This window comes from Halteromyces radiatus (genome assembly GCF_025201355.1).
Source record: "Halteromyces radiatus strain CBS 162.75 chromosome Unknown BX664scaffold_2, whole genome shotgun sequence".
NCBI lineage: Eukaryota > Fungi > Mucoromycota > Mucoromycetes > Mucorales > Cunninghamellaceae > Halteromyces > Halteromyces radiatus.
In genome coordinates, this window is record NW_026251688.1 from 2,364,642 (window position 1) to 2,392,635 (window position 27,994).

A 27,994-nucleotide genomic window follows, 5' to 3' on the forward strand; every position below is an offset into this window, starting at 1 on the left:
TTTTTTTTTTGTAATGCAAATATAATAAAAAACGATTTCTTCCGCTTTTCTATTTCTCTCTCTCTCTTTTCTATTACTTTTTTTATTAGTGGACTAATGGATTTAGACATTAATATTACAAGTTCTTGTCGAATCTCTGTTTTACTCATTCCCATTAAACCCATTAGACGATTGGTATTTACACATTATGTAGATTTGATTCAACAATTCAATACGATCCGATTGAGTGATGTCACTCCAGATAACAATCATGGTAACAGAAAAAAGAAAGGAAGAATTTTAGATAGAATTAAACTATATATTCATTTATTTCATTTTTAATAGCCATGTTTACTAGTCAAAATTTTCAAAAAGGACAAATTCATTTTCAATTTTCAACTTGTACTACTGATCATTACAAGGAACTGATTGATTTTCAACCACATCGTCGATTATATGGGGTAATAAAATTAACTCAATAATAAACCATTAAATTATTAATATATTTTTTTTTAGGTGATAGGTATTATGGATTGTCAAGAATGGAAAGATCAATCATTGAGAAATGGTTATCAACAATTTCAAGCATCATTAGAAAAGGTAAATATATATATATATAAAGATTGATCTATTTACTTTGGTTTTGTTTTAGTATCCTTCATCAATAGTCCAACGATGTTTTGCTTTTGATCCTGCAGATTCTCAACCTGATGATATCAAAGGTTTGATCATGATACCTAATGTTGGTGATAAGGCTTTTTATATGAACACTATGATTTGTGATTTTGCAAGTGAAATTCTGATTCAATTTTCTATATTGGTAAGATGAAGGAACATAATTTAATCATAATCTTTATTTATATATTTATATATTGGAAAGGCAAAAAGTATTAGACAGCATTGGATTATCAAATCGCCCACAAGTAACACAAATCATGCGAACTCTCCTCCGACTTTATTACATAACGATTCTAATTTTCCATCACTCTATGAATCCAGTATTACTTCTCACAATTTATCAACTACCACATCTACTTCATCATCCATTCAATATACATCAAAAATTAGTAAACGTGCGCCTGGAAGAATCAAGAAATTATATGCCGATTTTTATTTGTTATCGGGACGATTACCGGATGCTCTTAGTTTGTAAGAAAAGATTTATCTATCAGATTAGAAAACTGATACTCATTCAAACTTTTTATTAAAGTTATAAACAAGCTATAGATATGACAAGAATAACATCGGATTATCTCTGGCTGGCTAGTGCTATGGAAGGCTATGTATGTGCGACCGTACTATTAGAACAATTACAACAAGAAAATGAGGTAAACCATAAACTAGATATTCTTTCTTTTATCTTACTTATTATCGTACATAAATATTATTTGTAATATAGATCATACCTGTATCAGTTAATAGTCCATCATCGGCAACAAACTCACCGAGAGATACCAGTCCTCTAACAGGCTCATCACTGACAACAACTTACATACTAGAACAGTATAATACCATCTTATACTATTATTCAAAGGAAATCAAATCAGCAACCACTACTACAATGACAGCTACGTATGACAATCGAAGAAATACAAACGACAATATCAATGATAATGATCAATCTAGCATATACCGTGATATTCCTCTTTCGACTCATCCCTTAAGTGTAATCTATGCTGAAGCCTGTCTAAAAGTGGCTCGATTGTTATTGACAGTTTATTGGAATGGGCCATTGGATAAACATACTTCAACTCTTTTGCTTCAAGGCAAGTTAACTTCATCATTATCATCGCCCTCTTCGCCATCATCATCATCATCATCATCATTACCTGCAACACCAATATCAATATCTCAACCGTCGATTTCTCATCACTATCAATCATTTTCCAAGGCAAAGAGATCTGGAGTAGATCGTTGGGATATTGGACAATGGACAACACGAATTTGGGAAGCATCTATCAACAGCTTGGCAGTTACTGATCAGGTAAAACAGATGAATAGATTTTGATTGATTTTTATTTTTATTTTTATTTTTATTTTTATTATTACTATTATTAATCACTCTCTTTTTTATTTTTTCTTTTTTATTATTTTTAATTACCTTCACTTTAGATTCTTGTGATGAGCCAGATGGCAATGATTTATTCCTCTATTGGTTATTATCGCAAGGCGGCATGGCTGAAATTCAGTATCCTACAACTTTTGTTCCCTGTTTTACTTAATCGACGGAATAGATCATCATCATCAAAGTCATCTAAAATTGATCAACAATTCTCAAAATTGGCCAATATCAATGATCAAGATATTCTAATATTATTAAAATGGATTTGTAATATCTATTTAATTGTGGGTAGGTGCGAAAAGAAGAAAAAAAGGGAGGATTGAATTTATGATTAGTTGACCTTTTTTTTTATGGTATTAATGGGGAAACAATTTGAATGTTTTAATAGAGAACAATACGATGTTAGAAGATCAACAATCAAACTTGTTTGTGCGATTCATTGAAAATAGGAAAGGTGCCTTTGGACAGATTGGTTGGCCAACTTTACAAATGGATATTCTTCGACATTGTATTATTCTTGTGGAATCTTTACATGGTAAGGAACCAAAAAAAAAAAAAAAAAATTCCATTACTTACTTATGTTTAAATCTTTTTCATTGGTATGTTTCATCCTTCTCTCAATTAGCTTACGATGATATGTTATACTACACATCTATCTTCTTGAAGAAAATGTACCTGTACCTTCCCAAACAAGAACAAATTCGACTTGCCCATTCAATTCAACGTATCAATTCTCTCAAGGAACGAACAGCAATATTGTTTGGCAAGGAAATAGAGGATCAAACTATTAACTATTGGGATATCAATATCGTCAAAGATATTCGACCTATTCAAGCAATTCCAAGGAAAACCTTACATCGACATCCACTCACCAAAGACACTATTATTAACGCCATAGAAGGGGTGTCATATCAAAATGACACAACAAAATCTTCTTCAGAAAATGATGCTGGTAACGCAAATGATCCATTTATCTATAATCCCTTTAAGCAAAAGAAACCCGAGCCAGTAAGTAACATAAAATAAAAAAAAATGATCACTATTATTTTATGGTCATTCAACTCAAATTCTCTCCCTTTTTTTTTATTATTTTCAAATACGTTATCATTAGAAACAAATCTTCCTTATACAAAATGAAGTTGCTGAATTCCAAGTATTACTTGTCAATCCATTTGGATTTGATTTGGAGTTACAAAGTATCAGACTTAGGTAAATAATCAGTGGAAATAAAATTAAATTTAGACTAATATATAGACTTATTTTTTCAATCGTATATTTTTCTTTTTATCTTAGCACAACTGGTGTTTCCTTCCATGCTCATCCTCAATCAGCTGTGATTGCTTCCCGTGGTACTTCTACGCTACTTCTTTCTGGTGTTCCTTCTGAAACAGGTCTACTCAAGATATGTGGTTGCTTTATCAAGATCATCGGATTTGCCGAACAAGAATTTATGATTGACTCTCACGAAATGAACAATAACAAAGGTATAAGGGACCTGCTTCCTTTTGATCATAGCAGGTAACATGAGGGAAAAAAAAAGAAAGGGTAAGACCATGTTTCAACTACTGATTCCTTTTTATTATATCTCTTTTAAACAAGTAGTTCAAAAACCATTGAAAAAGGTATGTAAAAAAAAAAAAAAAAAAAAGAAGATTTACCACCATAAAGAATTAATCTTTCTGTTTTCTATTAGATACACTTTGTCAGCAAATCTTCCAAATCCAGTCATATCGTTTCCCTGTGATCGAAGAACAACCATTATTGAAATTACAAGCCACGTCTTTGACACAAGGTGCTGTTATGCTCTTTGAAGGTGAAAGGTATAAACTAACATGATGAATACGAGTTGGAACGATCCATTAATTTGTTATATTGCTGTTTCAATTTAGGACGAACATGACCATCAAACTTCATAACATTGGGACAGTGCCAGTAGATTATATTTACCTGTCGTTTACTGATGACTCAACATCTAGTTTATTTGGTCCATCATCGGATATGGAGTTATCGATGGAAAAGCAATATGAAATGGAACTTCTTTCCTTGGACAAAGTCTTTACATGGAATGGAAATATCTTTCATGAAGGTCAAGATGTTGGGCAAAGTCTACGGTTACCTCCTGATTCAACATTGGAAATCACAATCGCCATTTATGGAAAAAAGGGATGGTAAGGAATTAACTAGAAAGTTGGAAACTACAATATATATTCAACATAATCACTAATTATTATTATTATTACTATTATTATTATTATTATTATTATTTTGACGGGGGCCAATAGTAGCAATGGAAATATTCAAGTGGATTATGGGTATTTGGATTGGAATCACAATGATCAACAGCAGAAAAATATTCAAACAACGTCCGTCTCAAGCAGTAACAGTAGTAGTGACAACATGTATTCTATCTCCAGCAATATATTCTATACAAGGCAACTATGTATACCTTTACTCATCACTGTGTATTCTCCTTTGAAGACAGAAAACTGGGATCTGTTGTATATTCGATCGAATAACAGCGGAAACGACAAGGATATGAAATCGACAACGTCAATGAACGATGCTAGCAACACTTCATCTTATCAAGAACAATCCATACGATCACATCACAGTACAAGCCAGTCTGCAGCAGCTGAAACAATGTTGAAGCTATTAAAACGACACTCTTCGTATGATCATCTACAAAAAACGACACATACCATCTCTCAAGCGGAAAGGAGAATCTCGGGACAAAGCGACTACTGTTTGGCTACCATTGATATACAGAATAGATGGTCATTTCCTTTCCTAGTGCGATTTTCCATCAGCAATGATGACAACGGAGCGGACAACCATACCAATGTAGATTACTTTGTTTCTTCCAATACTACAGCAAGGTAATATATATCAAGTGTGTGAGGGTATGGAAACAACAGGCTAACATTTTCTTCTTCTTTGTTGGGACAGAGTGCTACTGCCAATCAAGAGGTTTGTTTTATCGGATAAAGCTACACTTCGTCCTATTACGCTTCAGCCCAAAAAACAATTTATTGTTCCTCAGACTCCACGTTCAGCATTATCATCATCATCATTCTCTTCTATGGATCAAGAACAAAAACAACAAATACAATTACGGCTATTTTGGTATCGTGAAAACTTGTTACAGCGGATTCAGGCGACATGGACTGCAATAGATGATAACGCTTTGGAAACTGGTAGCGAAAATGTTGATGATTATCGACATGGTATTTTAGACTTGCGATCATGCTTAAAACTGACTCTTGATCAACTTTCTATCTTGAAAAAACCGGATGTGATCTTCGATGTGATGCTGGAAGGTGACAGTGTGAAACAACTTGGATACAGGCACTTCTCCTGTCGCTTTAATGAACAAATATCATTTGTGTTTACTGTTAGTAACCAACACTGTAAGTAAAAAAAAAAAAAAAAAAAAAAAAAAAATATGTTTATACCTATATTGGGCTAACTATCTCCTTTTGTTTCTCTTCATACATACCAAATAGTGGATAAACCAACAAAACTTATATTACGTATCCAGTCCATTCAAAATATCAATGATGAAACAAAAGAATATAACTTGTTTCAACCAAATATTCTGCTTCAAGGGATGAATCAAGTAGTTTTACCCGCGGTAAGTGGAAATCATCAAAAAAAAAAAAAAAAAAAAAAAAAAAAAGGTAAGCTAACCTTTCTTTTTATTCGATGGGATCACTACTAGCTATCGAAGACTCAACAAGCACAGCATACGCTGCCGGTGTTCTTTTTGGCAAAAGGGCAATATGAATTCTTATACCATGCACAGGATGTTGTTTCAAGGCGAACATTTTATGATCATGAACGGATGGTGATCGACGTAGTAGATTAATGCAATAGACTTAATAAAGTTTTTTTTTTATATTACCATTCTATGCAAAGTATTCCTGACGTTATCCTTGTTTCCATAGGAATAGATTATCATTATCCGTTCTATTCGTTATCCATCCTTTACTTTTTTAAGAAAAAAAAGACAAAAAAGCATAGTTTTTTTTTTTTTATTGTGAAGGAGCATGTACAAATAACAATAAAGAAAAAGGTATCTAAACTAAAAGTACAAGAAAGAGACCATCTAATTCTACTTCAATACAACCATATCCCTTTTTTTTTTTTTATGAATTCTATGTGTGTTAATTATCATCAAAGAGTATCAAATCAAACGCCAATCAACAATGGAAGCACGTAAATCGCCATAACCGGGACCCTTGATATCATCTAAAAAAAGAAGAAAATCAATACATCACAATCAAATCATACCTTTTTTTTTTTACCTGATGTATATGCCTTGCCAATCAAACCATAATGCTCGACAAGATAATGCCAAAGAAACGGAGTACAGATGCCAAAGCCACCGACAAAGTTACCACGAGGTCTTGCATTTGGATTCAAGGTGTCATCAGTATCACTTGTTGCCAATGGGAGATTATTGACCGGTCCCACGCCAATTTTGCCATCACATAAGCGTAAGAACCACGAGCATAACCAAACTCGTTCGATCAAATAATAGTCACCTTCCAAGATAAATGCCCGGTCAGTATGTTCTTTGTGAAGTGTGCGTTCGTACATACATTGTTGCTTTTGTCTCATCGATTCTTGTCCCAGTGCATTGTCTCGTGTCAAGATTTCCAGTAATGAATTCACATAATATGCTTCACTAGCATCCCCTCGTGTTTCCCCAAGCTTTGGATATTATAAAAAACATAAAATGAGACATCTTTTCCTTTTGTTATATATTTTTTTTTTGGACTTACAAGTCGAGAACAAGTAAAACAAAACATTTGAAGTACGTTGGTTCTAAATAAGATCCCATGTCGGTTTGGAGCAGCAGTATGGAATCGATAAGCACAATCACGACATCCTATATATATATATGTGTAATATTTGATAGTCAGAAAAAAAAATAACGTATAATGATCATCGCTTTTTAATAATAATAAAACACTTACTTAAACGAACATTGCCTTGCCAAATATATAAACAAAGACCTTGTTCTGCTTGGTTGGAACCACATGTACCACAGTTGAGATTCTTGGGAAGCCAATGGAGGATTTGATGATAGCGCTTGACATAAGGTTCCAACACTTTGGCATTGACTTGACCAATATGAGGACAAATACGATTATCATGAGGATCATCTGTCTTTTTAGTATACATGTCCTTCCATGTTTCTTCTGGTAGTTTGTATGTCACCCCATAATTGTTGTAAAGACTTTCTTTCCAGACCGCATCACTATGAGCTACCAGTGCAAATCGATGACATACTTGTGAGAAGGTACGTAACTCTTCAAGAGTCAAATGACCAGCTACTGCAGTCAGAAGTTCATTGTTCAAGTCAGACAGGACAACCATATTGATAAAAACCAAGATTCAAAGGTGAACTAATAAAAGGAAGAAGAAGAAGAAAAAAGTCTTTTGGTAATCCGACGTCAAAAAAAAAAAAAAAAAAAACGTTTCCAAACAAGAGGATGCTGGATTTAAATAATTCAACCGAGGTGTGCATGAAAATGTAGACAGACTTGGATTTTTTCTTTTATTCAATAAATGTATATATAAACTATTCTTGTACTAGTTCCAATGCATCACCATCACCATCATCATCATCATCAAGTCCTTCCGTTTGTTCAAAATATGTTTCCCATAGAGCAATCACCTTATAAAGAACAGAATTGATGAGTTGTAGAAGTTATATATTACTTTTTTTTTTATGTACCTTCTTTTGATGTTCAATCATACTACATAAGAAAGCTTCCACACTTTCTTTGAAATCTTCCACTTTTTCTTGATCGAATCGATCCAATTCATTCTTGATCAATTTGGATATATCATCAAATTCCTTTTGAAGTTCCTCTACTCGTTGTCGCATCTATTCATCAAAAAAGAAAAAAAAAAGTGTGATTCATATATTCATTTATGGATTTAATGATTTTACCTCTTCGATTTCCTGTTGAGTAGCAGCCATCTTTTCCGATTTGATTTTCTGTTGTCCCTTTAATTTTTCATACAAAGCAATCTTTTTCTGTAATTCTGCCTCTGCTTGTTGATAGGTTTGATAGGCCCGAATGCGTGCATTGAATGATATCTAATAAAAAAAAAATTAATAAATTTTTGTTTCTTTTTACATTTCTTTCAAATTTACTTTGATTGAGCCGATGATCCGGATATATTCATCAATGGTATGTTCCAAAGACAAGATATCACATTGTGCCTATAAAAGAAGATGGTTATGAGTTTAGCTTTAAAAAAAAAGTCAAACCTTACTTGTTCTTCATGTAATTCTTTCAATTGTTTTTGAATATCGCCCAATACTGTCAAATGTGTGGATAAATTCCTATTTAGTTCAGCCGACGCCAAAGGAAACATACTTTCTCCAAAGTCTGAGATCGCTCCACCAAGTTCTAAAAAAAAAAAAAAAAATTATCATCATCATCATCCTATCTCAACATGTTGCCTAATTTATACCTTTTCGCTGTTTCACAACCGCTTCCACGCTTTTCATCAAAATTTTGAGTTGTGTTTCCAGAGCATCCAATTGAGTCTTCTTTGAAGCAAACCAATCATCATTTTCAATAAATTTGGCAAAAGGGTTCGAAGCCGCACTTGATATTGTTTCGCCAAAAGATCTCATAAATCCCAACTTGGGTGTTTCAGGTTCTGCTCTTTTTTGTCGTTTCTGTCATAAAAAAAAAAATCATCCATTTGTATTCTTTTTTTTCTTTTTTCTGAAGGATAGAATTTTTTTACCTCTATATTGAACGATTCACTTTCTAAAAAAACTTTGAGATCTGGATCCCCATATAACATTGGATGAGACACCGTTTTCCGTAAACATCGTTCCAAAGCAATCCGTCTTGATTCCACAAATTCATCTTGAAATCGACCCAAAGCATGTTTTTCAGGTACTGGAGGTACAATCACTCCCGGGTTGCCATTGGTCAATTGATTGTAAAGCCATAGGAAATCACGATACCGTCGTGCAACCACAAATTCTGATGATCGAAATGCTGGTGAATTGGTCTATAAAATTCAAAAAAAAAAAAGAGGTACAAATCAATGCAAGTTTTTTTTTTCGTAAAAGAAAAAAAAAAGATATATAATACCTTTGTCTTGACTTTATAAACAATATGAGCATTGATGGCATCACCCACTTTCTGAGGATCTTCCACAGAGATTTCAAAATAAGGTCTAGCACCGCTTTCAGGAAGACGTAATGCTTCTGACTAGAAAAAAAAAAAAAAAAGGTGAACGATTCACTTACTGTTTTCTTTTTTCAATTTTTTTTTCTTTTACCTGTTGATCACTTTCTTCTCCAGAGTCTTCACGTATGGGTGATCCAGTTTGTTCTTGAATGGCTGACGAAGAAGAAGGATCATTCAGGGCAAGTGATTCCGTGGCGGTCGTGAGAATATTATCTGTGTCTGTCGAGGCTGAAGGAAGACTGTTATCTGCTGCTGATGGTGATGGTGCTGCTGTATCTGTATCTGTAGTAGTAGTACTAGTGTTGTGATTATCATGTTCTGTCGGTGACGAAATGGTATGTCGTGAAGAGTCTTCCTTTAAAGCTGTCTCATCGCTGGCATCTTCAAGTGTATCATTACTATCTCCAGTCGAGATGGTCGTTTCAGTAGCTTTTGAGACATTGTTATCGGTAGTCTCAATAGTAGTAGTCGAATGGATAGGTGAATAAGCAGTTGTTGCATTTGTCGTTGTTTTTGGAAGAGCCGAACTACTAGACGTTGATATGGATGTTACTAGTGGTGGTGACGACGAATAACCCGAAGCATTTTGAGATATGACATCACTGAAAGGATTTTCCTCTAGAGCATCATTATATCCAAATGTTGAAGAGTCATTCATCCCACTGAAAAAAAAAAAAAGAAAGTAGTGAGAAGGGAAAGTGAGAAAAAAAAAAAAAAGAAGATAGAAGGGAAAAATCGCAAAAGTGAAATAAGGTAATTCTAATCCCCGATTATGTCTAACTATCATGAATTGCAAAACACGTTCATAAAAGGATGACGATATTTACTTCCTTTTTTCTTACATTATGAAGAGAACAACTAGATTATTGATTATCATTGATAAGCCTAAATCCATATGAGTACTTATTCAACTTTATGACAACAAACAAGAATATAAGATACAGAGAAAAAGATAAAAAGAATAGCATAGTAATTATAATAGTTTTTATTAAAAAATTTGAGAAAAAGAAAGAAAAAAAAAAGAGAGAGACACTAGTATAAAATTGTTTTGTTGCTGTTGTTGCTGTTTTATTCTTCTTCCAACACTTCTTCTTCTTCAAGATAATCTTCATCTTCGAGATAATCATCATCGGCAGTAGCATCCTATTAAAACAAATAACAAAAATCAATAAATCTAATATTTCAATCCATCTAGTATATAATATTACCTGGTATTGTTGATATTCGGAGACAAGATCGTGCATGTTACTTTCACTTTCAGTGAATTCCATTTCATCCATACCTTCACCAGTGAACCAATGCAAGAAAGCCTTTCGTCTAAACATAGCAGTGAATTGATCGTTGACACGCTTGAAAAGTTCTTGAATAGCAGTGCTGTTACCGATGAAAGTACCACTCATCTTCAAACCAACAGGAGGAATGTCACACAAGGAGGTCTTGACACCATTAGGAATCCATTCAACAAAGTAAGAAGAATTCTTTTGTTGCACAGCCAACATTTGGTTTTCAACTTCCTTGGTAGAGAGACGACCACGGAAGATGGTAGCAGCAGTGAGATAACGACCATGACGAGGATCAGAAGCAGCCATCATGTTCTTGGCATCAAACATTTGAGCAGTCAACTCAGGTACACTGAGGTTACGGTATTGTTGAGAGTTGAAAGCAGTCAAAGGAGCAAAACCAACCATGAAGAAATGAAGACGAGGGAAGGGAACTATATTTTTTTTTTAAAAAAAAAAAGAAAGTGTTAGTGTTTTATTATCATTATTTATTTATTTATCTACTTATTTATTTTCTTTTATTTTCAACTTACCCATGTTAACGAAAAGTTTACGTAAATCAGAGTTCAATTGACCAGGGAAACGTAAAGAAGTGGAAACACCAGACATGACAGCAGAGACCAATTGATTCAATTCACCATAACCAGGGTTGGATAATTTGAGAGTACGGAAACAGATATCATAAAGAGCTTCGTTATCAATACAGAAGGTAGCGTCACAGTTTTCAACCAATTGATGAACAGACAAAACAGCATTGTAAGGTTCAACCACAGTATCAGACACCTTGGGAGAAGGAACAACAGAATAGGTACACAACATACGATCAGGATATTCTTCACGAATCTTAGATAACAACAATGAACCAAGACCAGAACCGGTACCACCACCAAGAGAGTGAGCCAATTGGAAACCTTGCAAACAATCAGTGTGTTCAGCTTCCTTTCGTACAATATCCAAAATAGAATCAACCAATTCAGCACCTTCGGTGTAGTAACCCTATATGAAAGAAATTAATCATTTAAGTATTAAAAAAGAAAATTATCATCCATTTTTCCCATCCATGAAAATCAATATTTTTTTTTTTACTTACACGAGCCCAAGAGTTACCAGCACCAGATTGACCATAGACAAAGTTATCAGGACGGAAAAGTTGACCATAAGGACTGGAACGAACAGCATCCATGGTAGCAGGTTCAAGATCAACAAGGACAGCTCTAAAAAATAAATAAAAAAGTTAAGGTAACTTGTTTATTTAAAAAAGGATGATGATAATAATATGAAACTTACCTAGGAACATATTTACCAGCAGAACCTTCATTGTAATAAACATTGATACGTTCCAATTGAAGATCGTTATCACCACTATAAGCACCAGTGGAGTCTAAACCATGTTCTTGTGAAATAGTTTCCCAGAATTTTTGACCAATCTAAATATATATATAAAGGTTAGAAGAATATATCCTTTTCCCCCCTCTTCATCTTGTCCCATCACCCTTCCCCCCTTGTTCTCTATTCCCCCTTTTTTTTCGCGTTATCGTCCTATTTAGAGTACATACTTGATTACCACATTGACCTATTAGAAGTAAAAGAAAAAAAAGTAAAAGTTAATATTTTTCTTAATATATAAGAAACATAGCCAGTCATCTTTTTCTTTTTTATCATCTTGTAAAAAGAACTGAGTATCTATTTTTTAATTACCAGCTTGAACGTGAATGATTTCTCTCATGATTGTAATAAAAAGTGTGTGTATATATATTAAAAAAAAAAAAAGGGTAAAGATGAAGAAAGTGGGTAAAAGGGAAACAAGAAAAAAAAAAAAAGAAAGAAAGAAAGAAAGAAAAAAAAGAAGAAAAAAAAAAACAAATAAAGGAGGTTGACAAAAAAAAAAAAAAAATTCTAACACTAGCAATTTGATCTGGGATTGAATCCTTTGCTCGTGCTTGTTTCTTTTTTTTGCCCTTTTTGTGTTCCTTGACTGCAGCAAACAGTAACCTGTTAAACACTGTTCATTTCAAGAATCAAATCATCTATTTATCTTATTTATTTATCTCTCTCACATAATTATATATATATACATGTATATATAATCTTATTCAATCTTATACTTCTTCATTAATAACGAACTAATTTTTATTCATTTTCTTTTTTTTTTTTTAAAGAGTTGTATGTATGAAAAGTTAAAAAGTAGGATGTCAAAGTTATGAGGGGAGAATGAAGATCAAAAAAAGAATGGGCGTCCCAAAAGTCGTCTCTCTCTTTCGGGTGGGAGAAATAGTGCCTCACCGAAGCACATGGCGCGTTTCTAAATATGGTAGGAAGAACGGGATGCCAACTTTTGACATTGCCGACTCTCTCTCTCTCTCTATATATATATATTTCATGAATAAACTACATCAGTACTAAGATATATAAAAAAAAAATCCTTATTCGATATATATTATAGTTATTAAAGAAAAAATAATTTCATAAGTTTATTATCTATAAAGAAAAAAGCAACTATAACTAAAAATAAAAAAAATAAAATATTTTGACTAATTATTCATCCATTCGTTTGTCTATTGATAAGAGATGACATACATGAATATAATAAATCATGAATACCATGAAATCCAAGAATATCTAAATGAGATAAATATTCCACTCTATAATCTGAATAGGTCATGGTTACCCCGCTTGTCTATTAAAAAAAAAGAAAGCATAAGTTTAATATTCACTCCGTTTACTTGTATCCTTTTTTTTTTTTTTTTTACCTCCGCCATTCTTTTCACACTTTCTACTGTGACAGGATCTTCGTTTGGATTCATGATATTAAGTTCATTTTCCTTCATCTAAATAAAATAAAATCAGTATAATTTTGTCAAATCATTATCCATATATATATATATACCTTCATAAAATGTTTTGAAAGTCCAGCAAATGCACTTGAATGAGTCAGGGAGAACATCAAGTTCAGCGGATCATCCCGTTCTTCGCACTTTTCACGGAACATGTCCACTATATCACTATTCCGGAAAATAAGAATATAGTTAGTCTTTTTTTTTTTTTTTTTTTTTTTTTTTTTTTGTAAAAAGTCACTTACGATGAGACAGAAAATGCTGTTGAGTTTGTAGATTGAACACTGAATGCAAGATTGCGCCATAAACAGTTACAAATATCTAAAACATAAGTATTGAAATGATCCAAATATTCTTCACTGTGTTTATCCATCCAATCGCCCCCTTTTCTATCGTTGTCTTCAAATGATAATTTGTAGTTATGTAGGATACCACAGATTCTTGAGATCGCCATAGCATTGGAGGAGAAAAAGCTACGATATACTAGGGATGCTGCAGGAAGAATAATAGTGGGAATATCATGATGCAATGATATAGTAGATATCTACAATTCAAAAAAAAAAAATGCAAGCAAATCAGATATGTATCTTTCTTCTCCTCTTCATCACCCCCTTGCTATTCCTCCTCTTTTCTCAACTTACAAACTCGAAAAAGGAGAGTGATGCGTGTTGCAGTATCGGATGATCTTGTTCCAGTACCAATCCTTGCACACAAAGTCGATCCACATGATATATCATTTGCTGCATGACACCAAAGTAATCAATATTGAAGGATAGACCTTGAAACAACCATGCTCTATAAAAAACGAAAATATCCAATTTTTGAATGACCTCTTCTTTTTTTGCTTTTTTTTTAAGTCTTATTCGATCTTACATATTGTCCATTTCATCCTTGTTATCTTCATTTGAAGTGGTTTGCCTTCGTTCTGAATGTCGACGCCAATCCAATAAAGCCCAATTTGTTAGCCAGTTTTTGTAACATAGAATAAGTTTTGCCTATATCAATGATTTGAAATAAATTCATTTGTATCATTCATTCTTTTTTTTTTCTTCTTCTTACCTTCCATTGTACATCAGATACAGAAAATAATCGATATAGTGGTTTGAGATAAGATTCAAATATATCTACATCGAAAAACATGATTCATTAGTGTTTTCTCGATCATTTGTCTTCTTTTCTTTTCTTTTCTTTTCTTTTTTTTTTTTTTTTTTTTTTTTTTTTTTTTTTTTTTTTTTTTTTTTTTTTTTTTTTTTTTTTTTTTTTTTTTTTTTTTTTTTTTTTTTTTTAGTAGATTTACCTTCGAATCCTCTTGGTTTGATGAATGTCAATAATTCAAATATTTCATATGTCATATAGAGTCCATTCCACGATCTCAAGAATCTTGCCAAGAATATTTCCATCACCGGAATATGTGCCTACAAGAAATTATCATCATTATCATCATGATGTTAATTTCTACCTTTTCTATTTACCCATGTATATAGAAAATATATAATATTACCTTCGCAAACCGAGCCAATTTCAGGATTTTATTCAACAGTTCTTCTAACATTTCTTTTGATTCTGCCGTTTGATGATTCCAATAAAGAAGATCCATCAGTTGTTGTGCTAGCACATTACATATTCTTGGTATCACTACATCTATATAAGAGAAAGTTCAAATGTTAATTATTTATTTTCACAGAGTGGATCTTCTTACCATTTGGATTACAAACAATGATATGCTGAATCATTCGATTGTCCAATACTGATAATATTTGTTCGGGTATACTTTGTCGGTCCAAATATTTCACCAATTCGTGAGGGTCAAATTCATCCTGTAATCTATTCCTGAGAAACTGATAATAATAATAATATCAGTTAATTGTCATATACTTTGTGCACTCAGAGCGTTAATACACTGACCTTGGTACCAATGTAGCTTGGGCTTTCTTTTCTATCACTTGAAGTTCGTCCTTTTCGTTTTTTTGTCTATTTACCCCATAATCAATAAATAAAGAATAAAAAGTTAAAACACGTTGTTGAATAATATAACCATTGCCAATGACTTGAGCTTACAGAGACTGCGATATCAGTTATTTGTTGTCGTTCATCCACATCAGAAAGAGGTGTCACAGAGTGGAATGCCACAGGAGTAGTTTCATTGGACCATAGTTTCCGGATTTCCTCTAATTGTCGTTTCAATTTTGGATCTGGATTCTACTCATCAATGAAAATATATATATATATAAAAAAAAAGGTATGAGATTCTCAAGAAATAAAAGATTTAAAACATCATACTTAATCGAAAATTAAGACTAAACTTACAGTATCGACATTTTTCCCATATGTTGATGTGAGTTTTTCTGAATTTTTGAGTTCAGGACGAAGGTTATGATATAATTTGATAAGTGCAATAAGTTGAGGTTCAGGGATGATATTTTTCGCTAGATTTGATCTAATTCAAAAAAAAAAAAAAAAAAAAAGTTGTTTGAATTGTGTTTATATATATATATATATGATATTTAACTTACAAGAAACGAACACGGTAGGCTTTGACATGAACCTTTTTGGTCATACGAAATAGAATGTGACAGAGACGAGGTCTAACGGTAGAATATGTCAATATTACATCTACAGCCTTCCTTTTTTTTTTTTTTTCTAGGTCTTACCGTAACCTTTCTATGGTCAAATAATGGAATAACACAGCATAAAGATTTGATATATGTTCCTTTCCATCAATATAGTCGTAAATGCATATCACCCATTCTAACAATTTGTCCTATATAAACAATCAAATAAGTAAAATATTATATATATATATATAGATATATTCACACGTTACCATAAGCATAGAGCTGTAGTCACGACAAGAGAGATTGCCATATATACGAAGGATTTGTTTTTGAGATACTGTAGACCTTGGAAGAAGTAACTTGACCAGAGACATACTTCGAGTAGCAGCTAAATATTGATAAGGAAGAAACAAGTAAATTGAACCAACTGACGCTGACCATGCTTTTTCTTCTTTTTTTTTTTTTTCCTTCTTACTTAGTTGTTGAGAAAAAATAAGATCAAGTAGAATATCAATGTGTGAAGATTTTACTCCATACTTTCCAATAGCTGGCGCTATATGTGTAATTCTATCCAAGTTGGGCTTTTTTCCTCTCTGAATTGCTATATCAAAGAAATAAAAATATATTCTTTTTTTTACTAGGAAAATAATGATTTTTTTTTTTTAGGTGTTACCATGGACACTTTTTTCGAGAGCTTTGTCAATATATCGATCAATGTTTTGCTGAGTGAATTGTGCTGTTTTCAAGGTTTGAATGTCTTCCGAATTGATGGGTTCAGCGAAAATATGATCTTCGTTCACACTTTCCACTGTTGTAACTAAAGATAAATAAATGTTAAGTACGTGGTTGTTTAGTAGTGATTCACCAAATAATTTCAATTTTGTATCCTATAGTGTACACACCGGTATATGTTGAATCATTGTCACTGACAACGGACATTTGGAAAGTCTAAAATAGAGAAGATAAAAAAAAAAAAATAGAATAAAAATAAGAAAGAAAGAGTGAATTGGAAAAAAAAAAAAAAAAAAAAAAAAAAAAAAAAAAAAAGGGTACTGAATTGTCCAAGTTTTCGAAATCCGCGCGTCATTGAATACATCATGTTTAAAGTATCCTTTTTCTTTGAATGATGATTTAAAAATGTAAAATAGAATCAACCGTATATAATTTTAAATAAAAAGACATCACTAATTATGAGAATATCAAAAAAAAAATTGTTTTTTAAAAAAAATGTGAAAAGTAAAAAGAAGATCCCTTCAACCTGATTCGAACAAGTGACCTAAGGATGACAATTTCATTACAGTCCTCCGCTCTACCAACTGAGCTATAAAGGGATTAGTTGTGTATTGGACCTGTTACTCTATTATGAACCTCATCTTAATTTCAGCCAATCAGAATCAAGTATTTACAGATTGGTGTTACGGTGGCTCAATTCTAGTTGAACAAGATCATCTGTACTCGGTCTTGAATTTTTCCGTGGACAGCTGGCTTCCGATTTCTGAGGCAATTCTTTTTTTTTGTTACTCTCACTTTTTCTTGTCTTTTATTTCACCACTTTTACTTCTATCACGTACTAGTTAGTACATTTATATAGTTTTATTTTATAGGATAGTTATTAGTCTATTATATTAGTTTATTACGATATTCTTTTAGGACGAACGATATCTATTCCTTTTTTTTATTATTATATATTTGAACATTCATTTTTTTTATTCTTTTTTTTTTTTTTTTTTTTTATCTTTCAACAATATCAACAATCAACTTTTATTTTTTTTACGAATAAACTTGGAATCTCTCAATATTCGCAATAGATATATACGTATTTTTATAGTCCAACTCTCTTTTTTTTATTGTTGTCTTTTTTTTTTTTTTCTTACACAACTTGTATTCCTACATGTTTCAGTCTTGTCAACTCGCAAGTTGGTTAATTTATCTCCTCTAATATATATTATCCACTCAGTTGAATCCAGATGTAGCTATCTAGCACAGCTTACTCAAAGAGATATTCATAATAATAATATTGTAGATGAGTTTAGAGAATAAATAAGAATAAAGAAAATGGGAGGATGAATATGAAAAGAGAGATGAAAAAGAGGGAGCTGATACAAGATATTGAAAACAAAAGAAGAGGAGTTCAATAGCAAAAACCATTGAAATAATAAGGCTACATTTGATGATCTACAAAAAGGAAAGTGAAGAAAAAGAAAAAGGAAAAAAAAAAAGAAAGAAAAGAAGAGAGAATTTGTTTGAAATGTATTTGCCTTTTTCGGTAATGATGTATTAGTATAGTTTAAAAAAAACCTTTCATAAGAATAGCATTGTGTTGTAGCGTACCAAAAAAAAAAAAAAAAAAAAAAAAAAAAAAAAGAGAACTTACTATAATATGGTTTGTACGATAGATGGTCAAATAATATATCAAGGCAGTGTATGATGATGTATGGCAAGTAGTATATCAAGATAGCATACGATGGATAGAAAAAGTTTCAAATGATATGTCATGATAGTGAAGAAATATAAAATAAAAGAAAAAAGTATAAAGAAAGAGAAGAAAATAAAAAAGACCAAGAAGGTGCATTTTATAGACAAGTAGGTTCTTTTGTTTTCAGCTCGTAATAACAAGTTGTCAATATTAGATTCGTAGTGATCCGATGATGATTGGTTCACTTATGAAGAGAAATAATGAAAAAAAGAAAAATATATCTCGTTCTTGGAAACAACCAAATCATTAATATATTCCCTTAATATGATTATCTGGTTCCAAAAAAAGGTCAACAATACTCATTTGTCATCGGATGATGATTGTTTATCAAGTCATCATAACAATAGATAGTACTAACATATACATACAAATAATCGTAATAAAATAATTTAGACAGTGAAATATTTTATTTAGACGAAAGATACCAAAAAAAAAAAAAAAAAAAAAAAAAAACAATAATAACAGACAAAAAACTTTGAAGACATCTATTTTTATTTTGTATATTTACATATGAGAAAAATACGAAGTTAAAAATCAATATATCTAATCTAGTAGAGGACACGAGTTTTGATGTTAGCAGGAGTTGCAGTAATAGCATCGTAAAGATTATGAAGTTGATCTTGAGTGACTTTGGAAATATCCGCCATAACATAAGCAATATCCCCTTTTGAATCCGAGTATTGTTTTTCAACATTGTGATCAGCAAAAATTTCGTTGATAGCCTATAGAACAAAAAAAAAAAAAAAAAAAAAGAATCAATGGATTGCTATTATATTGTACCACATAATCATTATATATATATATGTTTACTTACGCGAAGTACCCCAGGAATATTTCTATGGATATAAAGCACACGAACAGTATCAGCATCTTCTTCACGAATAGCACGTAAATCAATTTCAGGAAAGTTGACAGCACCAATAGAAGTGCCTTCGTTGATGAATTTGATTAAAGCAGTAGAAACTTCGATACCAATCATACGTTGAGCTTCTTCGGTTGAGCCACCAATATGAGGAGTCATAATCAAGTTTGGACAAGTTAATAAATCAGAATAATCAGTAAAATGAGGACCATTGCTTGCAGGTTCCTTGGGATAAACATCGATAGCAGCACCAGAGAGATGACCAGATTGAAGACCCTTTACCAAAGCGGGAATTTGCACTACGGTACCACGAGCATTGTTCAATAGATAAGCACCCTTTTTCATGTAACCCATGATTTCACGTTCACCAATCATGTTCTTTGTTTCTTCCAATTCCGGGACGTGAAGTGTAACAAAATCAGCAATCGACAAGAGTTCTTCCAAAGTTTCAGTTTGTTTGGCCGTTCCCAAAGGCATGATTTGTAAAACATCATAAAAGTAAACAGTCATACCCATTGATTCCGCCAATACAGAAAGTTGTGAACCAATATGTCCATAACCAACAATACCAAGAATTTTGCCTCGAATTTCATAACAGTTTTTAGATACCTTGTTCCATATTCCTTGATGCATTTCAATATTTCGATCACCTAGTTGACGAGCTAAAGTAATCACTTCACCAATCACCAATTCTGCCACTGACCTTGAGTTACTGAAAGGAGAATTAAATACTGCAACCTTAAAAAATATATAATATATAAATGTATATAAAAAGGATATCAATCACTGATTTATATAAAAGATAATCAATAAAATAAAAAAAATATATTACCCCATTCTTGGCCGCCGTTTGTAAATCCACCTGATTTGTACCAATACAAAAACAACCCACCACTAAAAGATTCTTAGCTTGGTCCAATACTTCTTTGGTTAATTTGGTTTTTGAACGAATACCAATGACATGAACATCGCGAATCTTTTCAATGAGTTCTTGACCAACAAGAGCTTTGCTATATGTTTCCACCTAAAAATAAAAATAGAACAAAATAAATAAAATGATATCAACAATATAAATTAGTATTATGATTCACGTACTTGATAGCCTTCTTTTTTAAAAGCTTTGACAGCTATTTCATTGACGTTTTCCAATAACAAGATCTTAACTTCACTAGAGTTGAATGGACGTAATGCTTTGGGTTTAGGTTGAGTGAAGGAAGAACGGCGAGTAGTAGTGGTAGTATTATCAGTCATGGTTAATAATCAAACAAAAAAAAAAAAAAAAAAAAAAAGAAAAAAGAACAAAAAAAAAAATAAAAAAAAAAAAAAGAGAGAGAGAAAAATAAAATTTTCAACTTCTTCCCGGGGTTTGAAAAGTATCAAAGCATAGATCAATCAGTCATCCTCCATGATTTTGATTGGATGATGATTGTGCGAAATGTCTTCGAAGAACAAATGAGGAGAGACCAAGCATTTTGTACTTTTTTTTTTATTCTCTGATATATATATATATCCTTCCCCTTCCTTTCTTTTTCTTTTCTTCTTCGTCTTCTTCTTCTTTTTGTTTCATTAAATACATTTACTCCCTCCCTCTTTCTTTTTTTTTCTCTTTTATATATACTATAGATAGATAATTCATACCAAATGTTCAAGTCATATAAAACTACAGAAGGTTTGCCTATGCCAGTACAAAAAAACAAGTTGGTGAATCTTATTGCTGATCAGAATATTACCATTATTCCCGAATTCACTTTGGAAACTGGTGTTGTGTTAAAGGATGTACCTGTTGCTTGGAAATCTTGGGGCAAGTTGAATGATAATGGTGATAATTGTATGGTGATATGTCATGCATTGACTGGTAGTGCTGATGTGGAAGACTGGTAAATTCCCCATTTTATTTATGCTATTGATATATATATATATATATATATTAACAATTTTTTTTTTTAATTTTTCATTATTTAGGTGGGGACCATTGATGGGACCTAGAAAAGCTTTTGATACTACAAAGTTTTTTATTGTATGCTGCAACGTAATGGGTTCACCTTATGGTTCTGCCTCACCTTTGACTATTCACAAGGAAACTGGTGAACGTTATGGTCCTGAATTCCCATTAGCTAGTATACGTGATGATGTACGTCTTCATCGATTGATTTTGGATCAACTTGGTGTGAAACAAGTAGCTATCTGTATTGGTGGATCTATGGGTGGTATGCAAGTATTGGAATGGGCTTTTATGGGCAAGGATTATGTTCGTACTATTGTACCAATTGCTACTTCTGGTCGTCATTCTGCTTGGGGAATTAGTTGGGGAGAAGCTCAACGTCAATCTATTTACAGTGATCCTTTTTATGGTAAGAAAAAAAAAACAAAGAAATATAGGTACTTACCATCTTTTTTTTTTTTAATAAAAAAAAAAGTGGATGGTTATTATCCTGATGATCAACCACCTAGTGTTGGACTTTCGGCAGCACGTATGTCGGCTTTATTGACTTACCGATCTCGCGACTCGTTTGAATCTCGTTTTGGAAGAAAATCGGCAGATGCAAAGAAATACCGAAATCAAGTATCACCATCCAGTCCAAGGGAAGCCAATCGAATGATTCATAATGATGGTCATAAGAATACATCTTGTCCTCCTCTTAGTCCTCCTCTTAAAACAAAGATCAATGGTGATGAAGGAAATGGACATCCTGTTGCTACTATCAATGATCCTCCTATGCCAACTCCTTTTGTCTTTTCTGCTCAATCTTATCTTCGATACCAAGGTGACAAATTTATTGGTCGATTTGATGCCAACTGTTATATTGCTTTGACTAGAAAAATGGATACTCATGATTTATCTCGTGGACGTGGTGATTATGACACAGTTTTGACAACCATTCAACAACCAACTCTAGTTATAGGTAAACATGAGGGGATTTTCAAACAAAAGAGATCGGAGATATGTAAAAATCTTATCAAAAAAAAAAAATAGGTACTGATAGATTAGAATTTTTTTTTTTTAATATGTAGGCATTGAATCTGATGGATTATTTACTATTTCTGAACAATATGAATTAGCAGATGGAATTCCAGGTGCAGAAATGATAGTGATTCAATCTTCTGATGGTCATGATGGATTTTTACTTGAATTTGATCAAATTAATCGACATATCTTGAAATTTGAAAAAGATGTACTTCCAGATATTTATGATAAAAGTGTAGTTAGTTTGGAAGAAGCTGAAAAGGAAGAAGAACTCAAAGCAACCAAAACTAGTCTTTTTGGGGAAGCCGAAGTGGATATTACGCAATGGTGATCCTTCTCTATATGGATGGTTTTCTAGCTGGTCAGCAAGATTATGATGAAATTGGGGTTGGTCGGAGGATACAGTGGACTTTATATCATATATATATTAGAATTAGTTGTTATATATTTTTTTTTGTTTTATTTTTGTTTTGTTATAGATAAATCAGTTTCTCTATATATATATATATATATTACATATGATCAATAAAATAGGAATGATGATGATATTTAAATGATGATGGATAAGAAACAAGGTTTAGTTATTTATTATGACAAGATTTTTTTGCGGGGAAACTTGAATAAGCATGTGAAATATCTCACTTGCTGTGTTGTTCATAGTCTATTTTAGATACCGCGGCTCACATGTGAATTCTTTTTTTTTTTTTGGATTATAAAAAAAAAAAAGGTCAAATTTTTGTTTTTTTCTTTTTCTTTTCTTTTTAATTTTTTTTCCCGCTATTTATTTCTTATCATGTCTGACATTATTGTTCCTGGTTTCAAGGGTTCCGAACTCATTGCTGAATTGAACAAGGCTTTCGAAGCTTATACTCCTGAAGAACGTGCCAAATTGATCAAGCAAGTCAATGGTGTTTTCCAATTCGTCTTGAAGGCTAATGGCAAGGAAGAAATCTTTACTGTGGATGTTAAGAAGGAAGGAAAGGTTGTCCGTGGTAAGGGCAATGTCAAGGCTGATGCTATTCTTACTTTGTAAGTTAATATATTATCATATTCTCTCCTTTTTACTTATTATTATTATTATTTAGGAACGATGCTGACTTTGTTGCTTTGGCTGAAGGCAAACTTAATGGTCAAAAGGCTTACATGTCTGGAAAACTTAAGGTCAAGGGTCAAATCATGCTTGCTATGGTAAAGAAATAATAAGAGATACGTGATAGATAAATAAACTCATCTTTTTATATATTTTATAGAAACTCGACAATGTCTTCAAATCCATCAAACCTGCTGCTGCCAAACTCTAAGCATACTCCTGCTCTGGTGCCTAGATATCAATTTTATGTGTGTGTGTGTGTGTGTATTAGTAGAACACGTGTGTATATATAAACTACAGTTTATTATTTTGATGAATAAATTATTACCTGTTTAGAAAACTTTTTTTTTTTTTTTACTTCTTCTTTTGACGTATGATGAGAAGACTATTTATTGATTAGGAAAAATCATACAATAATGTCTAGTCTAGAATACTAGAATGGTCTCTCGGTGTTTGAACTCGAAAAGGGTTACATGATGAGGGTCCACACGATTCTAGTAGTATAGAAAATAGGATTCTGATTTTTTCTTTCTTTCTTTTTTTTTTTTTTTTTTTTTTTTTTTTTTTTTTTTTTTTTTTTTTTTTCTTCTCTGTAGTTTTCCTTCATGTCAGCAAGGTTATGGGTAAACAAAAAATACAAGTCATGTTTTGATACAATATATTCTAACTTGTTCTCATTCCTTTTTGATTGAATAGTATCCCTTGATGCTCACTCAGTGAAATGGCTCTCTCTTCTTATTTTAGTGATTCAAAATAGTACTCTTATTCTTGTGATGCGTTATACACGAACTTCAGTGGAAAATGACCAACTTTATCTTGCTTCGACCGCTGTGGTAATGAGTGAAGTCTTGAAAACTCTGATATGTCTGCTTGTCCTTTATCAACTCCTTTTGCCATCCTATCGACATACTAGTCTTTTGGAATCTTTTAACACATTGGGCTTGGTTCTACGCCGTGAAATGTTACACAATTGGCATCAAGCAATCAAATTGGCTGTACCTGCCATTCTTTATTTGATCCAAGTAAGTAAAGAAAAAAAAAAAAGAAGATATTTTTTTTTGTCTATTATTGTTTGACATTTCCATTTTTAGAACAATTTACAATATGTGGCTGCTACTCATTTGGATGCTGCTACTTTTCAAGTAACTTATCAACTCAAGATATTGACAACAGCCTTCTTTAGCGTGATATTATTGCATCGATCATTATCTAGTCGACAATGGATAGCTCTGGGATTACTTACTGTTGGTGTTGCTTTGGTCATGCTACCCAAAAATATAAACTTGTCAAATTTGATCTCTTTACTTGTGTCGACACAGGAAGAAAAGAATGATGATAAGGTCTATACCACAGAACAACAGGGAGGGGCAACTTACGACCACCAAGGATTTATGGCAGTATTAATGGCTTGTATTTTATCTGGTATGGCTGGAGTCTATTTTGAAAAACTCCTCAAGTCATCATCAACAACAACAACAACAACTACTACTACTAGTACTACTACTTCACGGATCTATCTACCCACTCATCAACTATCACCGAAAGAGGATGATTACGAATTGAAAAAGAAATTAGACGATGTGAACGAAGCGATGAACTACAGTACGATGCATACACATCGACAACAACAACAGCAACAACTTTGGATACGCAACATGCAAATGTCATTCTTCTCAGTAATTCTTGGCTTAGTATTTGTAGTGGGACTTCAAGATGCAGACAAAGTACTTGCTCATGGGTTTTTTGCTTATTATACTCGTTGGACCTGGTGTGTGATTATGATTCAAGCATGTGGTGGACTCATTGTGGCTGTCGTGGTGAAATATGCTGACAGTATTCTCAAAGGTTTTGCTACAAGCATCAGTATCATCCTCTCTACTATCCTTAGCGTTTGGCTTTTTCAAGTTTCTCTCTCCTTTCTTTTTGTCATTGGTGCTTCCTTGGTCATTTATGCTACTTATCTTTACGGATTGAAATAGATTAGTTTTATATACATCTTATTTTAAGTTTTTTACATATATATATATATATATATATATCTATTTTTTTTTTTTTTGATGATAAAAATAAATATATGGAATGTATGTGTTTATTATTATTATTATTATTATTATTATTATTATTATTCATAGTATGTAACAAAAAGAAAAAGGAAAATAAATACAAGTGGGGAATAAATAGAGAAGTATTATTTGAAGATATGTATAATGTTGTATGTGTATATGAAGAGAGAAGACGGAAAAAGGAGATGATAAAAAAATATGTAATCAATGAAGTGATGAGAGAACTATATAAAATAAAATAATATATGTATATATAACTAAAAAATGAGAATATGATAGTTAAGAAATAGCATGAAAAACTAGGGATGTTCAGTGATAACAAACAATGGTACATCATTCTTCTTCTTGATAATGTCGTCCTTTGTGTCGGAAGCAGTAGAAGGTAAAGAGGAAGATGTTGAAGGAGAAGATCGTGTAGATGAAGATGTTGATTTCTTTGCTGATGAGGATGATCTTGTAAGAATAGTAGGTAACCATCGAGGACTGATTGTACGAGCTTGTTGTCGCATACGACGAATAAAATAAATGATACCACCACATAAAAGTAATCCAAGTGTACCAAGTCCAATCCCAAGTCCTTCTTTCAATGCAATATTGTTGTTTAAGTTTGGATTGGAGACCACAGTTGAATCATAAGGTAGTCCACTTCCATCTGATCCACCGTTGCCGCTGTTATTATCGTTTTGCGAAACAGGCATAGAGAATCGACAGCCTGGATTTACTGGTTGTTGAGGTGCATAGTTGCCTGCTGGTATCGAATTCACCCACGTCCAAGTTGTCATATCTAGAATCGCTACATCGTTCGCATAACTGATCGTGTTTCCATTTGCAACATTGGTAATACCTATTCGTTGATCAGTTAGATTCCAATAATATATTTATATATTTATTCTTACCTCCAATAACTATCATATAGTTTCCAACAGTAATAGCTTCATGACCAGCACGAGCAGTGGGTGGAGTACCTTGAATATTTGGAACAGACCATGACAACGTACAAGTATCAAGAACATATACATTTTGAGTTGGAATAAATGTATGTTTATTCAATGTTTTGCCACCAAATATTACGATAGACCTTCCATCGGGAGCTATATATACAAAAAAAAAGTTAAATTTCTTTTCATCCTTTCTTACTGCATATTTCTTTCTTTCTTTCTTTCTAATTTTTTACCATTTGTAGCAGAGAATCTACAATAAAAAAAAATAAAGTCAGAATCAAGAAGATAACTTTGGAACAAAATTGATTCATGATTATACGTACCTAACAAGACCAGGAGGAATATCATTAATAGTTGCCATACTGATGGATGTATTTGCGATGGTGTCAAACACTATAAATATTTTATATAAAATTGGTCCAGTTGCTTTCTTTTCTTTTTTTTTTTTTTTTTTTTTTTTTTTTTTTTTTTTACTATAATTTACCTAATACACTTCTAAAATCAGCATTCTCAACAATCCAAGTATTGTCTGATCCATTCATGATCGCAGTTTTCCCACCAAGTATAAATATTTGACCCATACTATAATAAAATAAATAAATGATCAGTAACGTGATAGTTTTCGCTTATAATCAGACTTAATAGAAGGTTAGTGTACTTTTTTTTTTTTTATTTTCTAAACTCACAGTAAATTTGAGGTATGACCAAATCGAGAAGGACGTATACCACCGGTGTTATAAATTGTTGGCCAATTCCAAGTATTGGTTGTTGTATCCAAAAAGTAGAAATCATTGTACTATAAAGATTATATTTAAATATTTTAATTATTATTTGATAAAAGAGTAAAACAAAAGTAATTTCTTACGTAGTTGAAATTTCCAGAAGCCTGCTGATTTTGAGTATTTCGTCCACCATAATACCATACTTGATTGGTTGTTCTATTAAGTGATACTGTCATTTCTGCTCGAACCACAGGTATTTGTCCTTGACTATTGACTAGATAATAAATAAAAAATAAATAAATATATATATATATATATATATATAAAGTCTATCAAGTTATTTATATTTACCATTCGTCCAAGTATTAGTAGTAAGATCAAGTTTTATTCCATTTGCCATAGTTGATGTTCCTCCGTCTCCAGTTTGAGCGAATAATTGATTATCAGGAGTATTAAAAGCAACACCATACATAAATGGTTGAATAGTTGTATCGTTATTATTTGTTGATTGTATATCATGCCAAGGAAGACATTGTGTAATATCAATTCCACTTCCTAAATCTAAACTCCATACATCGGTTGAAGTCTACAAAAAAAAAAAATAAAAAAAAAGTTTTTAGTTTATTAATATATAAGATATATAAATATATATATTTACTGGATTGCCACCGGTTAAATATAATGTAGAATCTATCTGTAATAAAGAAAAGTCAGAAAAACCTTGTGGTCCAGTAACATCACATGTCATTTGACAATTGATTATTTGTAAAAAGGTGAAAAGAATAAAGAAGAATAGAGTAATAGAATGGTATAATATAATCATGGATATTATAGTAGTAAAAGTTAAATAATAAGAAATAATAAATAGTGAGAGAGAAATAAAAGAGAAAAAGATAAAAGAAAGGGAAAACGGAAATTCAGGAGGTTTAGATCATT

The 27,994-nt window shown here is 32.1% G+C and overlaps 11 protein-coding genes and 1 non-coding gene across 12 annotated transcripts; 4 read left to right on the forward strand and 8 right to left on the reverse strand.

Moving 5' to 3' along the window:
* The first annotated feature begins 76 nt into the window (after positions 1–76).
* On the forward strand, positions 77–6,016 carry BX664DRAFT_292315 (TRAPP II complex). Its single transcript, XM_051541983.1, has 19 exons — positions 77–253; positions 325–440; positions 496–579; positions 632–799; positions 860–1,128; positions 1,190–1,307; positions 1,379–1,963; positions 2,092–2,329; positions 2,430–2,576; positions 2,667–3,049; positions 3,153–3,250; positions 3,335–3,559; positions 3,644–3,663; positions 3,735–3,861; positions 3,931–4,209; positions 4,324–4,917; positions 4,988–5,448; positions 5,545–5,672; positions 5,760–6,016. The coding sequence occupies exons 1-19, from the start codon at positions 97–99 to the stop codon at positions 5,904–5,906; spliced, it is 4,344 nt and encodes a 1,447-aa protein (XP_051403268.1). The 5' UTR covers positions 77–96; the 3' UTR covers positions 5,907–6,016.
* An 805-nt stretch (positions 6,017–6,821) lies between these two features.
* On the reverse strand, positions 6,822–7,423 carry BX664DRAFT_364138 (uncharacterized protein; the record flags this gene model as incomplete). The annotated part of the gene is made up of 2 exons (XM_051548408.1): positions 6,822–6,868; positions 7,021–7,423. 2 exons carry the CDS (start codon positions 7,421–7,423, stop codon positions 6,822–6,824), a joined length of 450 nt encoding a protein of 149 aa, XP_051403269.1.
* Positions 7,424–7,573: 150 nt separating this feature from the next.
* Positions 7,574–9,980, reverse strand: BX664DRAFT_325447 (Vps5 C terminal like-domain-containing protein). The gene is made up of 9 exons (XM_051544027.1): positions 9,362–9,980; positions 9,172–9,291; positions 8,816–9,088; positions 8,534–8,744; positions 8,333–8,469; positions 8,211–8,279; positions 8,004–8,153; positions 7,785–7,937; positions 7,574–7,724 (listed from the first exon to the last, which is right to left on the reverse strand). Exons 1-9 carry the CDS (start codon positions 9,926–9,928, stop codon positions 7,629–7,631), a joined length of 1,776 nt encoding a protein of 591 aa, XP_051403270.1. The 5' UTR covers positions 9,929–9,980; the 3' UTR covers positions 7,574–7,628.
* Positions 9,981–10,144: 164 nt separating this feature from the next.
* On the reverse strand, positions 10,145–12,357 carry BX664DRAFT_275503 (tubulin beta-1 chain). Its single transcript, XM_051541289.1, has 7 exons — positions 12,249–12,357; positions 12,107–12,123; positions 11,838–11,977; positions 11,641–11,764; positions 11,084–11,546; positions 10,479–10,984; positions 10,145–10,413 (listed from the first exon to the last, which is right to left on the reverse strand). Exons 1-7 carry the CDS (start codon positions 12,274–12,276, stop codon positions 10,339–10,341), a joined length of 1,353 nt encoding a protein of 450 aa, XP_051403271.1. The 5' UTR covers positions 12,277–12,357; the 3' UTR covers positions 10,145–10,338.
* A 684-nt stretch (positions 12,358–13,041) lies between these two features.
* Positions 13,042–16,926, reverse strand: BX664DRAFT_325453 (Mis6-domain-containing protein). The gene is made up of 19 exons (XM_051544028.1): positions 16,842–16,926; positions 16,613–16,756; positions 16,415–16,540; positions 16,209–16,327; positions 16,036–16,145; positions 15,898–15,969; positions 15,692–15,821; positions 15,443–15,583; positions 15,290–15,355; positions 15,084–15,222; positions 14,886–15,025; positions 14,682–14,799; positions 14,444–14,508; positions 14,258–14,379; positions 14,026–14,179; positions 13,630–13,928; positions 13,438–13,552; positions 13,301–13,378; positions 13,042–13,227 (listed from the first exon to the last, which is right to left on the reverse strand). Exons 1-19 carry the CDS (start codon positions 16,876–16,878, stop codon positions 13,090–13,092), a joined length of 2,313 nt encoding a protein of 770 aa, XP_051403272.1. The 5' UTR covers positions 16,879–16,926; the 3' UTR covers positions 13,042–13,089.
* A 261-nt stretch (positions 16,927–17,187) lies between these two features.
* Positions 17,188–17,270, reverse strand: BX664DRAFT_t35. Its single transcript has one exon. It is a non-coding gene; the product is annotated as a tRNA-Tyr (tRNA).
* A 562-nt stretch (positions 17,271–17,832) lies between these two features.
* BX664DRAFT_325454 (uncharacterized protein) lies at positions 17,833–18,093 on the reverse strand. The gene has a single exon (XM_051544029.1). It carries the CDS (start codon positions 18,085–18,087, stop codon positions 17,917–17,919), a length of 171 nt encoding a protein of 56 aa, XP_051403273.1. The 5' UTR covers positions 18,088–18,093; the 3' UTR covers positions 17,833–17,916.
* An 809-nt stretch (positions 18,094–18,902) lies between these two features.
* On the reverse strand, positions 18,903–20,552 carry BX664DRAFT_325455 (uncharacterized protein). Its single transcript, XM_051544030.1, has 4 exons — positions 20,373–20,552; positions 20,110–20,301; positions 19,230–20,015; positions 18,903–19,137 (listed from the first exon to the last, which is right to left on the reverse strand). The coding sequence occupies exons 1-4, from the start codon at positions 20,526–20,528 to the stop codon at positions 18,964–18,966; spliced, it is 1,308 nt and encodes a 435-aa protein (XP_051403274.1). The 5' UTR covers positions 20,529–20,552; the 3' UTR covers positions 18,903–18,963.
* Positions 20,553–20,637: 85 nt separating this feature from the next.
* On the forward strand, positions 20,638–22,812 carry BX664DRAFT_383391 (homoserine O-acetyltransferase). Its single transcript, XM_051549115.1, has 4 exons — positions 20,638–21,154; positions 21,240–21,628; positions 21,695–22,180; positions 22,290–22,812. The coding sequence occupies exons 1-4, from the start codon at positions 20,919–20,921 to the stop codon at positions 22,571–22,573; spliced, it is 1,395 nt and encodes a 464-aa protein (XP_051403275.1). The 5' UTR covers positions 20,638–20,918; the 3' UTR covers positions 22,574–22,812.
* Positions 22,813–23,025: 213 nt separating this feature from the next.
* On the forward strand, positions 23,026–23,700 carry BX664DRAFT_275512 (sterol binding protein). The gene is made up of 3 exons (XM_051541290.1): positions 23,026–23,271; positions 23,328–23,430; positions 23,493–23,700. The coding sequence occupies exons 1-3, from the start codon at positions 23,036–23,038 to the stop codon at positions 23,541–23,543; spliced, it is 390 nt and encodes a 129-aa protein (XP_051403276.1). The 5' UTR covers positions 23,026–23,035; the 3' UTR covers positions 23,544–23,700.
* A 48-nt stretch (positions 23,701–23,748) lies between these two features.
* On the forward strand, positions 23,749–25,323 carry BX664DRAFT_356327 (nucleotide-sugar transporter-domain-containing protein; the record flags this gene model as incomplete). The annotated part of the gene is made up of 4 exons (XM_051547876.1): positions 23,749–23,755; positions 23,929–23,955; positions 24,029–24,354; positions 24,424–25,323. 4 exons carry the CDS (start codon positions 23,749–23,751, stop codon positions 25,309–25,311), a joined length of 1,248 nt encoding a protein of 415 aa, XP_051403277.1. The 3' UTR covers positions 25,312–25,323.
* A 133-nt stretch (positions 25,324–25,456) lies between these two features.
* On the reverse strand, positions 25,457–27,950 carry BX664DRAFT_325462 (uncharacterized protein). Its single transcript, XM_051544031.1, has 9 exons — positions 27,717–27,950; positions 27,410–27,644; positions 27,202–27,332; positions 27,023–27,132; positions 26,821–26,918; positions 26,660–26,729; positions 26,570–26,586; positions 26,292–26,486; positions 25,457–26,239 (listed from the first exon to the last, which is right to left on the reverse strand). The coding sequence occupies exons 1-9, from the start codon at positions 27,879–27,881 to the stop codon at positions 25,695–25,697; spliced, it is 1,566 nt and encodes a 521-aa protein (XP_051403278.1). The 5' UTR covers positions 27,882–27,950; the 3' UTR covers positions 25,457–25,694.
* Between the last annotated feature and the right edge of the window lie 44 nt (positions 27,951–27,994).

Excerpts from the sequence above, each read along its gene's own strand:
- BX664DRAFT_292315 (XM_051541983.1), top strand. The coding sequence starts at position 97 with ATGGATTTAGACATTAATATTACAAGTTCTTGTCGAATCTCTGTTTTA. Across the intron at positions 3,862-3,930 it reads ATGCTCTTTGAAGGTGAAAG|GACGAACATGACCATCAAAC; the intron begins GTATAAACTAAC and ends GTTTCAATTTAG. Across the intron at positions 4,210-4,323 it reads ATTTATGGAAAAAAGGGATG|TAGCAATGGAAATATTCAAG; the intron begins GTAAGGAATTAA and ends GGGGGCCAATAG.
- BX664DRAFT_325447 (XM_051544027.1), bottom strand. The coding sequence starts at position 9,928 with ATGAATGACTCTTCAACATTTGGATATAATGATGCTCTAGAGGAAAAT. Across the intron at positions 9,292-9,361 it reads GAGAAGAAAGTGATCAACAG|TCAGAAGCATTACGTCTTCC; the intron begins GTAAAAGAAAAA and ends TTTTTTTTCTAG. Across the intron at positions 8,154-8,210 it reads GGATCATCGGCTCAATCAAA|ATATCATTCAATGCACGCAT; the intron begins GTAAATTTGAAA and ends TTTTTTTATTAG.
- BX664DRAFT_275503 (XM_051541289.1), bottom strand. The coding sequence starts at position 12,276 with ATGAGAGAAATCATTCACGTTCAAGCTG. Across the intron at positions 11,765-11,837 it reads GCTGGTAAATATGTTCCTAG|AGCTGTCCTTGTTGATCTTG; the intron begins GTAAGTTTCATA and ends TTTATTTTTTAG. Across the intron at positions 10,985-11,083 it reads TAAACTTTTCGTTAACATGG|TTCCCTTCCCTCGTCTTCAT; the intron begins GTAAGTTGAAAA and ends AAAAAAATATAG.
- BX664DRAFT_325453 (XM_051544028.1), bottom strand. The coding sequence starts at position 16,878 with ATGTCCGTTGTCAGTGACAATGATTCAACATATACCG. Across the intron at positions 16,757-16,841 it reads CAATGATTCAACATATACCG|TTACAACAGTGGAAAGTGTG; the intron begins GTGTGTACACTA and ends ATTTATCTTTAG. Across the intron at positions 13,228-13,300 it reads GTGTGAAAAGAATGGCGGAG|ACAAGCGGGGTAACCATGAC; the intron begins GTAAAAAAAAAA and ends TTTTTTTAATAG.
- BX664DRAFT_325454 (XM_051544029.1), bottom strand. The coding sequence starts at position 18,087 with ATGGTTTTTGCTATTGAACTCCTCTTCTTTTGTTTTCAATATCTTGTA.
- BX664DRAFT_325455 (XM_051544030.1), bottom strand. The coding sequence starts at position 20,528 with ATGACTGATAATACTACCACTACTACTCGCCGTTCTTCCTTCACTCAA. Across the intron at positions 20,016-20,109 it reads AAACGGCGGCCAAGAATGGG|GTTGCAGTATTTAATTCTCC; the intron begins GTAATATATTTT and ends ATATTTTTTAAG. Across the intron at positions 19,138-19,229 it reads ATATTCCTGGGGTACTTCGC|GCTATCAACGAAATTTTTGC; the intron begins GTAAGTAAACAT and ends TTTGTTCTATAG.
- BX664DRAFT_383391 (XM_051549115.1), top strand. The coding sequence starts at position 20,919 with ATGTTCAAGTCATATAAAACTACAGAAGGTTTGCCTATGCCAGTACAA. Across the intron at positions 21,629-21,694 it reads TTACAGTGATCCTTTTTATG|TGGATGGTTATTATCCTGAT; the intron begins GTAAGAAAAAAA and ends TAAAAAAAAAAG. Across the intron at positions 22,181-22,289 it reads ACAACCAACTCTAGTTATAG|GCATTGAATCTGATGGATTA; the intron begins GTAAACATGAGG and ends TTTAATATGTAG.
- BX664DRAFT_275512 (XM_051541290.1), top strand. The coding sequence starts at position 23,036 with ATGTCTGACATTATTGTTCCTGGTTTCAAGGGTTCCGAACTCATTGCT. Across the intron at positions 23,272-23,327 it reads GCTGATGCTATTCTTACTTT|GAACGATGCTGACTTTGTTG; the intron begins GTAAGTTAATAT and ends ATTATTATTTAG. Across the intron at positions 23,431-23,492 it reads GTCAAATCATGCTTGCTATG|AAACTCGACAATGTCTTCAA; the intron begins GTAAAGAAATAA and ends TATATTTTATAG.
- BX664DRAFT_325462 (XM_051544031.1), bottom strand. The coding sequence starts at position 27,881 with ATGATTATATTATACCATTCTATTACTCTATTCTTCTTTATTCTTTTC. Across the intron at positions 27,133-27,201 it reads CTTCTGGAAATTTCAACTAC|TACAATGATTTCTACTTTTT; the intron begins GTAAGAAATTAC and ends TAATCTTTATAG. Across the intron at positions 26,919-27,022 it reads GGTCATACCTCAAATTTACT|TATGGGTCAAATATTTATAC; the intron begins GTGAGTTTAGAA and ends ATTTTATTATAG.